Source organism: Pagrus pagrus (genome assembly GCF_965226575.1).
Source record: "Pagrus pagrus genome assembly, chromosome: 3".
Classification (NCBI taxonomy): Eukaryota; Metazoa; Chordata; class Actinopteri; order Spariformes; family Sparidae; genus Pagrus; species Pagrus pagrus.
This window is the reverse complement of record NC_140187.1, coordinates 288,649-302,500: the sequence shown is the minus strand read 5'-3', so window position 1 is coordinate 302,500 and position 13,852 is coordinate 288,649. Positions and strand designations below refer to the sequence as shown.

General features: G+C 41.6%; 1 protein-coding gene and 1 long non-coding RNA gene across 2 annotated transcripts in view; both read right to left on the bottom strand.

Annotated features, from left to right (window-relative positions):
• LOC311255203 (protein FAM107B) overlaps positions 1 to 13,508 on the bottom strand; it is a 26,373-nt gene extending 12,865 nt beyond the window's left edge. Inside the window, exons 1-2 of the mRNA XM_084349485.1 lie at positions 13,456 to 13,508; positions 2,318 to 2,393 (exon numbers count right to left, since the gene is read on the bottom strand). Of these exons, the coding sequence (XP_084205611.1) occupies positions 2,318 to 2,393; positions 13,456 to 13,479 (100 nt within the window). The 5' untranslated portion in view covers positions 13,480 to 13,508. The remainder of the gene's footprint in view (positions 1 to 2,317; positions 2,394 to 13,455) is intronic.
• Positions 4,698 to 5,635, bottom strand: LOC311255207. The gene is made up of 3 exons (XR_014622337.1): positions 5,340 to 5,635; positions 4,892 to 5,063; positions 4,698 to 4,792 (listed from the first exon to the last, which is right to left on the bottom strand). It is a non-coding gene; the product is annotated as an uncharacterized lncRNA (long non-coding RNA).
• Positions 13,509 to 13,852: the final 344 nt, after the last annotated feature.

Genomic DNA, 13,852 nt, shown 5'->3' with positions numbered 1-13,852 from the left:
TCTCCTCCTCTCTCCTCTTCTCTCTCTCTCCTCTCTCCTGTCTCCTCCTTTCTCCTGTCTCCTCCTTTCTCCTCTCTCCTCCTCTCTCTCCTGTCTCCTCCTCTCTCCTCTTCTCTCTCTCTCCTCTCTCCTGTCTCCTCCTTTCTCCTCTCTCCTCCTCTCTCCTGTCTCCCCCTCTCTCTCCTCCTCTCTCTCCTGTCTCCTCCTCTCTCCCCCTCTCTCTCCTCCTCTCTCCTCCTGTCTCCTCCTCTCTCCTGTCTCCCCCTCTCTCTCCTCCTCTCTCTCCTGTCTCCTCCTTTCTCCTGTCTCCTCCTCTCTCCTGTCTCCTCTCTCCTCCTGTCTCCTCCTCTCTCCTGTCTCCTCCTCTCTCTCTCCTCTCTCCTGTCTCCTCCTTTCTCCTCTCTCCTCCTCTCTCTCTCCTCTCTCCTCCTCTCTCCTGTCTCCTCCTCTCTCCTGTCTCCTCCTCTCTCTCTCCTCTCTCCTGTCTCCTCCTTTCTCCTCTCTCCTCCTCTCTCCCCCTCTCTCTCCTCCTCTCTCTCTCCTGTCTCCTCCTCTCTCCTGTCTCCTCCTCTCTCTCTCCTCTCTCCTGTCTCCTCCTTTCTCCTCTCTCCTCCTCTCTCCTCCTGTCTCCTCCTCTCTCCCCCTCTCTCTCCTCCTCTCTCTCTCCTCTCTCTCTCCTCTCTCCTGTCTCCTGTCTCCTCCTTTCTCCTCTCTCCTCCTCTCTCTCTCCTCTCTCCTGTCTCCCCCTCTCTCTCCTCCTCTCTCTCTCCTGTCTCCTCCTCTCTCCTGTCTCCTCCTCTCTCTCTCCTCTCTCCTGTCTCCTCCTTTCTCCTCTCTCCTCCTCTCTCCTCCTGTCTCCTCCTCTCTCCCCCTCTCTCTCCTCCTCTCTCTCTCCTCTCTCCTGTCTCCTCCTTTCTCCTCTCTCCTCCTCTCTCCTCCTGTCTCCTCCTCTCTCCCCCTCTCTCTCCTCCTCTCTCTCCTCCTCTCTCTCTCCTCTCTCCTCCTCTCTCCTGTCTCCCCCTCTTTCTCCTCCTCTCTCTCCTGTCTCCTCCTCTCTCTCTCCTCTCTCCTGTCTCCCCCTCTCTCTCCTCCTCTCTCTCTCCTCTCTCCTCCTCTCTCCTGTCTCCCCCTCTTTCTCCTCCTCTCTCTCCTGTCTCCTCCTCTCTCTCTCCTCTCTCCTGTCTCCCCCTCTCTCTCCTCCTCTCTCTCTCCTCTCTCCTGTCTCCCCCTCTTTCTCCTCCTCTCTCTCCTGTCTCCTCCTCTCTCTCTCCTCTCTCCTGTCTCCCCCTCTCTCTCCTCCTCTCTCTCTCCTCTCTCCTCCTCTCTCCTGTCTCCCCCTCTTTCTCCTCCTCTCTCTCCTGTCTCCTCCTCTCTCTCCTCCTCTCTCCTCCTCTCTCTCTCCTGTCTCCTCCTCTCTCCTGTCTCCCCCTCTCTCTCCTCCCTCCTCCTTCTCCCTCTCTCTCCTCTCTCTCTCCTCCTTCTCCTTCTCCTCCTCCTCCTCCTCCTTTGAGCAGATATGAGATTATACGCCCGCCCTAGAGCCTACAGCAGCCAATGAGGAGGCGGTACCAGCTCAGTTCTGGTTCCTGACTCTTCTAAAAGCTCATTTTCCTCCTGAAGGTCTGAACGTGTGTTCTTCTTCTTCTTCTTCTTCTTCTTCTTCTTCTTCTGTTGTTGTTGGATTTGAACTTGGGCCGTGTGAGACGTCTACAGTCAGACTACAGACACAGGGACTGATGGCGAGCTCATTAGCTAACACGATAACAACACACAGTTTGTGCTAAGCTAGGTGAATGTGTCCTCATATGTCACCATTTCATCAGATATGCTAACTTTCTATAAGAATAATGCTAACTGTAGCTAACAACACACAATGGAAAATCTACTACTTTAGCATTTGTGGCGATTAGTTTCCCTTTACTTCCAGTCTTTGTGCTAAGCTAGGCTAAACATGTCCTACACTTATCTCTGTACCGGACACAGGTGGAGCTAATCCTCCAGTCAGTGCCATTACACCATAGAAGAAGAAGGAGACACAACACAGTTCCAGTTTCTGTTAGTTCACTGTGTTGATGTGAGGAAGGTTTCTGGTTTGATCCGAACGACTTCAGAATAAAACAGAACATTAGTGTCTCTGTGCTGCAGTGGACCTGGTGCTGTTGTAATCAGAGCAGACAGCAGTCGGTGCTTCACCTCAGGATCATTACAGCCCGACTCACACTGATAAGATGGGACGACCGTTCAAAGGTCAGACTCCACTCCCAGAGTGCACCATTGTTCTCTGAGCCGGACGGTAACCTGAGAGGGACAAACTTACCTCTGCTGTTTGGGTGCTTTCCATTTTTCACACACTGCTGCTTTGCTGGAGGCTCGTGGTCGATGCTGTACGCCTTCTACAAAACAAAGAAGAAGAGGACAGAAGGAAGACGTTAGGAGAAGGCGTTGAGAGAAGATGTTGAGAGAAGACGTTGAGAGAAGACATTAAGAGAAGACGTTGAGAGAAGACATTAAGAGAAGACGTTGAGATTATATGCATTATTTGTATTATATGTATTATTTGTATTATTTGTATTATATGTATTATTTGTATTATATGTATTATTTGTGTTACATGTATTATTTGTATTATTTGTATTATATGTATTATTTGTATTATTTGTATTATATGTATTATTTGTATTATATGTATTATTTGTATTATATGTATAACATGTATTATTTGTATTATATGTATTACATGTATTATTTGTATTATATGTATTATTTGTATTATATGTATTATTTGTGTTACATGTATTATTTGTATTATATGTATTATTTGTATTATTTGTATTATATGTATTATTTGTGTTACATGTATTATTTGTATTATTTGTATTATATGTATTATTTGTATTATTTGTATTATATGTATTATTTGTATTATATGTATTATTTGTATTATATGTATAACATGTATTATTTGTATTATATGTATTACATGTATTATTTGTATTATATGTATTATTTGTATTATATGTATTATTTGTGTTACATGTATTATTTGTATTATATGTATTATTTGTATTATTTGTATTATATGTATTATATGTATTATTTGTATTATATGTATTATTTGTATTATATGTATTATATGTATTATTTGTATTTATTATATGTATTATATGTATTATTTGTATTAAATGTATTATATGTATTATTTGTATTACATGTATTATTTGTATTATATGTATTATTTGTATTATATGTATTATTTGTATTATTTATATTATTTGTATTATTTGTATTACATGTATTACATGTATTATTTGTATTATATGTATTATTTGTATTATATGTATTATATGTATTACATGTATCATATTTATTATTTGTATTATATGTATTATTTGTATTATATGTATTATTTGTATTATATGTATTATATGTATTACATGTATCATATGTATTATTTGTATTATATGTATTATTTGTATTATATGTATTACATGTATTATATGTATTATTTGTATTATTTGTATTACATGTATTACATGTATTATTTGTATTATATGTATTATATGTATTATATGTATTATTTGTATTATTTGTATTATATGTATTACATGTATTATTTGTATTATATATATTATTTGTATTATATGTAATGTTTGTCTTTATTTCAAACTTTATTTCCGTAAATAATAAATAAATTAACAAATAAACAATAAATAAATAAATTATTAAACAGATAAACAAATATACAACAAAAAACATAATACAAAAGACTGAAGGATGGATTTTGGATCCTCCACACGTTTCACATGTTCGAAAGGGGGTAGGACTCGGAGGAAGTATAAACTTATCTAGTCCTACCCCTTAACTCATATATAAGGTTAAACTATCAGTATTATATTATTAACATATCAATATTTTAAAAAAGAAGCTATGTTGGATATAAATACAAGGTACTATCTAAAGTGTATATAAATATGTATGAGACAACTACAATGCATATTACAAAAGCTATATATTAATTTCATTATGTAGCATAATATATAAATGCCTATAAATATGTATAATTATAATGTTTACAAATACAATGTTATAAATAGATATAAATACAATTACGTGGCTATATAATAATTTCATTATGTAAAATAATTTATAAATGTGTATAAATATGCATTAACACCAATACAGTGTACATAGACATATACACACACATATATTTACAGTTAATGAGGCTCCTCCAGATTCCTGTATCTTGCAAATATGATATCCCTGTAATTATTTTTAAACTGTCGTAAATTTTGGCTTTTCTGTACTTCCACACTTAACCTGTTCCACAATTTAACGCCACAAATGGAAATACAAATTTTATTACATATTATAAGTATTATTTGTATTACATGCATTATATGTATTATTTGTATAATATACATTACATGTATTATATGTATTATATGTATTTCCTCCTAACTGTAACTGTCTCTTCTCTCTACAGAAGACAGTAGAGGATGAGACAACAGAGCTATCAGCAGCCTGACCTGTGTATATTACCAGTCATGTAAAATGTGGACGTCCTTCCTGTAGACACTGTTCATGCTCAGTGTGCTGTTAATGATAATAAACAAGAGTCTCATCTGGTTCAGTTGTTATCAGCGCATCATGTCAAGTGTCAGAACTGTGATGGATGTAAAGAAGAGACATTTATCATTTTCAAGACTTTATTCAAACAAGTAAAAACAGAAGGACACATGAATCTGTGTAGTTCAGAGTTCAGCTCCAAACGTAGTCCTTGAATTCTGGCCTGTAAAGCAACAGATGAGAAACATGATTAGATATTTTTATGGACCAGAACTCGACTGTCCTCAGCATACTGTGAACATTTAGAGTCAAGGGTCAATACTTTAGACATTCTTGGACAAAATTGTACAGATGTCCCAGTTTATATGACAGGAAGTACTTGAAGTAGCCTCTGCCTCCACTTCCTCGGACACTGCTGGTTGTCCTCCTGTCGTCCTCTGACGGGATGATGTGCTTGGCTCTGGCGTGTCTTCATCATCAGAGTCAGCGATGCTCTTACATGTAACACATCGGATAATCATGAGTTCAATACAATATTCACGTAGGTCTGTGAATCACTGAGGGAAACAGAATAAACAGGCCCACCACTAATCTTCATGTTTTAGCTTTGCCCTATCTAACGTTACCATAGCCAGCTGCTGCTAGCTAACCAGCAATGACTTACAACATCAAAACAATTTCTGAATGCTAACAAAGCTAGCTTGACAGCTATCAGTACTAGCAATGTTTGTTGTTTAAGTTCAATATGATAATATAAGGTGTTTACTTACAGGTGAATGAGACATGAGGTAGCTACTTGTAGTTAGATGATGTAATGAAAATGATGCACAGATACACTCTCCTCCCCACCGCTCATGAGGACTTGGACTCCGTCGGCGATATTTGAACAGTGAGGGTTCATGGTTAACTAGCTGGATACTTTCAAAATCTAGTCTGGTCTTGACGGTTTCTCCATCTGACCGACCCAGATTTACATCATGGTGAGGAAGGTTTAATCAGAGTCAGTTCAGTAAGCCCCCCCCCCTCGGGTTGTTTCTCAGCCGTTCGTCTCTTTTCAGACTCGGGTCAGTTGGACGCCGTCTCTCTCTGACTGAATGGACTTTGTGTTGGTTGCTAGGAGACGTCATCAGGCTTCAACATGGTGACAAGACCCTCACTGTCTCACAGACGCCCCCCCTCCTCCCTCCCCCAGCCCTGAAGGAGGAGGAGGAGGAGGAGGAGGATAAGAGTTGTTTACTGCAGGATGAAGGCTGATCTGACAAAAGATTGAATGATCCTCTTCTCCTGATCCAGCAGCCGTTGGAGGACCAGTTCAACAGTTAAAGTGTAACTAAACCCCCAAACCATGTTTTTCTGCTGAAAACAAATGTATTTGGGTATGAAGTAGTGTTGTACATTTATTCTGGTCCAACTCTTGACATTTTAGTCAAAGTATTTCAATTTGGCGTATTTTGTTGTAAAAATGTAAGTGACTGCCCTCTATGGGTTGAAACCCGGCCATTACAATCAAATTTTGCTATTGGCTGAGATGGAGGCTGATGAGGTTTTGGAGGCAGCTTACATCACGAGCCACCCCTGTTGGCCCCGCCCTTCTGTGTGTGTTTCTGCAGGTGTGAGGGGGTGGTGGTGGTGGCGGGGACTGGACGCCGCCCACAATCAAGGCATTTTTTGAATTTCCAGCCTAGATGCACCTCAGCCAAAACCTCCCAGTGAGCAAAGAGTGGTCTAGATCACGTCTTTTAGACATCATTTATGGACATCCAAGACGTCTAAAAGACGTCCTCTGTGGAGCCAGAATGAAAGTTTTTTATACGTCTTTTCTGGACGTTGTATAGACGTTTATATATCGTTTATCGACTAATTCTGGCTGTCAGTGGACGTCCAGATCATAGCCAGTATGAACGTCTATTCTCAACTAATTCTGGATGTCAGTGGATGTCTAGATTATGGCCTGACTGGACGTCTTTTCTCAACGTCATTTATCGACTAATTCTGGCTGTCATTGGACGTCCAGATCATGGCCTGGCCATGTCAATAGTCAAGAGGACGTCAATACGTCTTGGATGTCCTTAAATGGTGTCTAAAAAACGTGATCTAGACCACTCTTTGCTCACTGGGCTAGGGGTTTAGTTACTCTTTAATGTCTCCTCTGGGACGCTCAAACTTGGAGCTACAGTCAGCAGCTGGTTAGCTTAGCTTAGCATAAACACTGGAAACGGGGAAACAGTTACCCGCAGATTCCACTGGATACGGTACGGCAAAGAGTGCCGTACTTCGTGTTGTTGTGTTAATAACACATACATATAACTGCGGTCGTGTGTGATTATGTAATTATCGTGGGAAATCCTCGTTTTCGTTTCTCCAGCTGATCAGCGGAGCTGCGCCGTGGCGGACTCAAAACGCAACTGGTGGGGGTTGCCGGACGAGGACGACGGAGAACAATCGTACCGGAGCCGTAACGCCGCCGTACCGTAGCTGTACCGTATCCAGTGGAATCTGCGGGTCAGAAGAACAATCAACTCACGTCAGAAACAGACCAATCAGACATAGACAGCACAATTCCATGCCTGGTCGATTGTCTACAAAAATTTGGACACATATCAGGTTTTAAGGTGAACTTATCTAAAACTGTAGCCATGCCTATTGGTGCATTGATAGGCTCAGCCCCACCCAATAGCTTTCCTTTTCACTGGTCAACCAAGGAAATAACATACCTTGGAATGAGGATTGGCCCCTCTCTTAGGAAATTGGTCAAACTTAATCTTCAACCTATCATAACACGAATTAAGGAGGATTTATATAGATGGGGAACCCTACCTGTTTCCTGGTTAGGTAGGATAAGCGTGCTCAAAATGAATATATTGCCCAGGCTGTTGTATCCCCTACAGATGTTGCCAAACTCAATCCCCAATAGCTTTTTCATAGATTTGGACAGGATGTTTACAAGATTCATTTGGCAGGGTAAAAAGGTCAGAATGAAGATAAATAAGTTACAGAGAAGCAAAGACCAAGGGGGCCTTGGAGTTCCAAACATGCGACTATATTATTGGGCAGCACAAATGCGGTACATATATGAATGGGTGAACCCGGAAGCTACAAATACATGGATTGATATGGAGTCTAAAAACTGTGGCATACTTTCACTGAAAGATTGCCCCTTCGTAAACCATAAGAAAGTGAAATTGGAGGTTCAAAATAACTTCATTGTTTTGAATACACTGAATACATGGAATAAGATTAAGGCTGGTTTTAAACTTAAAAAGCATTTTTCACTCCTGGCTCCAATATGGAGAAATCCAGATTTCCCCCCCTCACGCCAAGATATAGTGTTTAGACTTTGGCAGGAGAGTGGTCTAGATCGGCTTGCAAAACTCTATGAAGGAGGAATAATGCAATCATTTGAGGGCTTGAAGAGTAAATATTCTTTGCAACAGTCTCATTTTTTTTGATATCTGCAAATAAGGCATTATCTATCAAAAAACTTACATGCTGTAACCACGTCGTTCTTGGAAGACCTCCTCAACCAAACCATGCCAAAGAGATTTATTTCTCACATTTATGAAACCTTTGGTTTACATCTGAACTACTCTACTGACCATATTCGAAGGCAGTGGCAGACTGACTTAGAATGTGAAATAACGGACAATGTATGGGCATCGGTTATAGAAAACATACATAAGATTCTGTGCTGTAATATTGATAGAGAGAGACAATTTAAAATATTACACAGGCTTCATTGTACACCATGGTTGAGGAGCCGACTTAGCCTAAATTCGTCTATATGTATTAAATGCAACTCTGAAACAGGTACATATGTACATATGTTCTGGACATGTGCAAAGATACAATCTTTCTGGAGAGAAGTGAGAGACGAAGTGTCTTCCCTGATTGGGTATGACTGTCAGCTGTCACCTCTTCAGTGTATTTTGGCAGCTAGGGTGGACAGTGCACGAAACAACCCTAATGCTAAACTGATTGGAATACTCTTGTATGCAGCGAGAAAGACCATTCTCAAGCTCTGGATTTCTAAGGACACCCCCTCACTGGACGATTGGTATAAGGAGGTACTGAGAATACTCCCTCTGGAAAGACTGACCTACACCATTCATGACAATGTGGACGGATTTATTAAGATACCAGTATTGGACACGGTGGACCCCTCCAATCTGAACTTTGCCCTGGTTAATGACAATGGAGCTGGCTACAGCATATCATGGTACCTTGAATGTAAATCTGGTGGTGTGTGTATATATATGTATATTATTTATATTATTTATTTATTATTATTATTATTATTATTATTATTATTATTATTATTATTATTATTTTATTATTATTTATTTATTTTTGTTTGTTTGTTTGTTTGTTAGTCCTGCTATCCTGCTGTATTTGTGTGTTCCTGTTGTTAAGGTAGTTCAGTAAAAAAAAAAAGGGAAAAGGGGGTTCTGTGTATGTTGAACAAAAAAGTGAATATGTGTCGACAGAACTCAATAAACAGATTTAAAAAAAAAAAAAAAGAAACAGACCAATCACAGACCTCCTGTCTCCTCGATATGAAGACAAGCTGATGTCACACCTGATGTAAGAGGACACTGACCGGTTGGTCTGAGGGGATTGAACCTGTGAGCTTCAGGTGTCTGACCCTGTGGTCTGTCAACAGAGCCTGAGGACAGTCTGACCTCTGCTGGTGGCACAGAGACATTACACCTCAGGGTGCCGTTAACAATGTTCTCTTCCATCACTGAGGTCTTCTGCTCTCTCACCGAACTCTCACCTGCTGCTTTATATCAGAGATCAGACGGCAGGTGAGGCCCGTTTAAATTGATCAGATGTTTATTGATCACAGGTGTGTGAGGTGGATTCTGCTGAACACAAACAGTTTTTTATGCTGAGCATCTTTTATGAATCAAACATCATAAGAGCTGATATTCAGTTCCACACTTAATCTGAAGCTGCAGGTGCACCTGATGATCAGACTGCATGGAGCCTCACCAGGGTCAAACAACAAGACGTTACAGTGATCAACAAATTAATCAATAATGACATCATTATTATTATTATAATATCATTATTATCATCATGAGTACTTTGACTTTGGGTAACTCAAGTATATTCTGATTGTGTAACTAGTGACAGAGTATTTATACCCCCCCCTTGTAGTTTGAGTATTTTAAGCAGCAGGATTTTCTCATCCTGTTAATCTGCTTCCAGCTCCTTTAATCCACAAACACACACCTCATTCATGTCAGCGTGTGCTCTGTGTCACCTCACACTGTAATCTGGTCCTGGATCGGGTCCTGGACCGGGATCTGATGTTACACCATTGACTGCATGTATTGCTGTGCATCAGTTCACTCTGTCCAATCAGAGCACTAACATACTGCAGCAGTTTTAATTCACTGTGTTTGTAGTTTATTATTCCAGATTAGCAGCTTTATTCCAGAACTCCGACTTCTGTCCAGCTGAAGATGTTTGTTTTCTGTGGCTGTTGTGTTCCTCACATTTTTATACTTTTTATATTATATTTTATGTTTGTATGTGTGTTTCTGAACTGATCAGGAGTCGCTTTCTATTCTATTCTTCTCTATTAAACAGGTGCAGGTGATATCTTCAGGATGATTTCAGCTGTTTGTGGCGACCAAAACCAGATGTTTTGATCCAGAACAGCCCAGTGAGCATTGATCACAACACCAGTGAGAGTTGGTCGTGTTGAAGAGCAGATCTCACTGTGACTTCCTGTTCGGACTTTAAACAGAGCATTAGTGATGATGGTGTTTCTTCATCAGGCTCCAGAGTAACAACATCTCTAATGAACACATGACAGAAGATAAGTGATGATGGATATATTCACACCTCCACGTTCATCAGTGTCGTCTCTGCAGTAATCAAAGACGTCTCAGAGGTTGAATATCAGGTTAAAATCGTGCTTGGTGCACAGTGACGAGATGTTCTAACCCTAACCCTGTTCCAAACCATGAGCTGAACCAACATAACCCAACAGAACATAAACACAGAGGTGTGATGACAGAGACAACTGAGTTACAGTAACAAGAATGAGCTGATGCGTTTGCTGTTCCTGGTTGACATGAACACAGACAGAAAGCAGGACGATGTCAGTGAATGCAACACACCCAGAGAGTTCTGGAGTCTCTTCAACACTCATCAAGCATCGAGGGAACAAACAAGCCTTCAGAACTGAAGAAGCCTCTTGGATTCAACAAACTGAAACACATTCGTCTGATGATCATTGATGACAGACTGTGTGAGGTCATGATGTGATCATGATGCTGCTCCTGGACGTCTGACAGTTAGTTGTGCTGTGTAACTTCCTGTCAGACTGAACTAAGGGCGCTGCAGGTCCATCACAGTCCTGACAGTCAATCACAGTCCTGACAGTCCTGGCAGTCAATCACAGTCCTGGCAGTCCTGGCAGTCAATCACAGTCCTGACAGTCCTGGCAGGCAATCACAGTCCTGACAGTCAATCACAGTCCTGACAGTCCATCACAGTCCTGGCAGTCAATCACAGTCCTGACAGTCCTGGCAGTCAATCACAGTCCTGACAGTCCTGGCAGGCAATCACAGTCCTGACAGTCAATCACAGTCCTGACAGTCCATCACTGTCCTGACAGTCCATACAGTCCTGACAGTCCATCACAGTCCTGACAGTCCATACAGTCCATCACAGTCCATCACAGTCCTGACAGTCCTGTCCCTTCATCATTTCTGTCCTTCAGTATAAAACATTCCTCACTCAGTGTTTCATTTCTACGCTGATGATCTGATCATTTCCTGCTGATGCGTCTGTGAACCTTCAGCAGATGATTGTCACCTGGAACCTTTCAATGATCTGCTGTAACTTACAGCAACACAGCTTATGATGCATTCAGACCAAACACGGAGACAATTTTCACCTTGTGTTAGTTTGATGGCAGGATTACTCATTTTTGTTGGCGTTACTCTCGTAGCACCCAACTGGGTGAGTTTCAGCATCTTGATGACAGCAGCTTCCAGCTCTACATAGACTGAATGAATCTGTCTCATCACATCAGAATGAACCCAGAACAAAGAGATTTCTCTGTGATCCGACTCAATAAATGGATCAGAAGCTGAAATAACAACATCATAATGCTGCGTCAGGTCTGTCGGCCAGACGACAAGCTAACTACTATTAAAACGTTTGTTCCCTGAATGGAGTTCAGATCGATCAGAGCTGTGCTGTGCTGAGACATATTTCCATGACTTACCAGGTAGTCCAACTTCCTCACTACCTTTCCTCTGCACCAGCTCTTTATTGGTCCTGTCTCAGTACAGTAGATGTGTTATCGTACAGCTATGTTTGTCTGTAAACGGCCACGACTAGTGATTATTATCCTATCAATCAAGTGTCTCAATTCAAGTGTGAACGTCCACACCGACAGGCTTTAACGACTCAGCGTCACCACAAATCCTCACTCAGTTCAATATTCACAACTCACGCAATTCACTCTGCATCATCGTGTCACTCTGTGCAAATACATGTGAATCTGTATTCGGTCGCATGAACTCAAATATTTGCAGAAAAAATCAAACTTCTGTTCTTCAACAGTGAGATGTGCGAGCGATCTGTCAGGAAACGGTGAGCAGAAAACTTTGAACCACCTGAAGATTTTTAAATCTCATCCAGCAACTGCAGCTGGCTGAAGTCCACCTGTGTGTCTGCAGGTGTGTCTTCACATGCAGGTTAGTGTCTCACAGCTCATCACAAACTCTGCTCCTGTCTTTGTGGTCTGCTGCACCACCACCACCACCTCACTGGTTTCTCTTTACTGACCCAGTTAACTAACTTCCTGTTTACTTCTCTTCTCTGTTGAACTTGAAATCAGTCTTTGTTCATAAAATCTGAACTGTGTCAGGAAATAAAGCTTTTTTCTGGACCTGCTGCACGAACCAGTCTTCAGTTTAACTTCAGGACAGTTTTACAGCTGAGGTCACTGGCCTGTTCAATAAACATAATAACTACATAGAGACGATGCACCTGAGAGTCAGTGTGGTGATGTCACAGTGTTTCATCACAGGTGGGTGTGGAGAGATTTGGACCATGCTAACACCTCTGTACACACACACCTGCACATCGATACACACTCTAACACAAAGACTCTGACATCAGAAACATTTGTTTCTGTACAACTGACCAATCACGTCGAAGCACTTTGCAGAGCAGCTTGTTAATCTGAACTCTTCACTGTAGCTGTGAAGCTAACAGTGTTAGCTGGAGCTCGACTGCACATCTCAGATCAGGTTGTGATCACAGCAGACGAGCTGCATGGAGACATCTGATGTTTAAATCATCTCCAGCTGCTTCAGTTGTTTAGCAGAATGCTGCAACTCTGTTTTACTGTGAAGCTCCAGAAATGTTCTGTGGACTACGAGACTTCACCTGACTTTATATCATCAGGAGGAGACGATGGCTGAGCCTGACTTTATATCATCAGGAGGAGACGATGGCTGAGCCTGACTTTATATCATCAGGAGGAGATGATGACTGAGCCTGACTTTATATCATCAGGAGGAGATGATGACTGAGCCTGACTTTATATCATCAGGAGGAGATGATGACTGAGCCTGACTTTATATCATCAGGAGGAGACGATGGCTGAGCCTGACTTTATATCATCAGGAGGAGATGATGAGTGAACTGCTCCTTTAATGTCAGACGAGTGCAGCTCGTCCATCAGTCTCAGCTTCTTGTTTCTGACTCAGGATCAGTGAATCTTCTGTTCTGATTCATCAATGATCAATATTTTCTGATGGATGAATCATCATGGTGTCTTCAGGACAGGCTGTCTCTGAGGACGGACACAGACAGCTGGACATGACTGCTGACAGTTTTAAATAAGCGACTGACCTTCTTTCCGTACACAGCTCCCATTCTTCCTGTTGGTTTGTGTCCTCTCCACCTCTTCTTCTTTCCCAGCAGCCTCGGGGCCTCTTCTTCCTCCTCCCCCACCACCTGGCAGCCTGACAGCCCAGGCGCTGGGGTCCGTTAGCCGGCCAAACTGCGATGCAGCCTCATAACACCAGAACGGGACAGAAGAACTGAACCAGTCAGTGTTTGACTGAGACGAGCAGCAGCCACCTGTTACTGCCTGTCTGTTACTGCCTGACTCTCTGCTCTCAGCTGTGAGGAGTTAAGAGCCTCAACTGGATTAATGTAATTAATACTGACAGACACACAGAGACACAGAGAGAGACAGACAGAGAGACAGAGACAAAAAGCAAAAAGAGAAACAGACAGTTTTCAG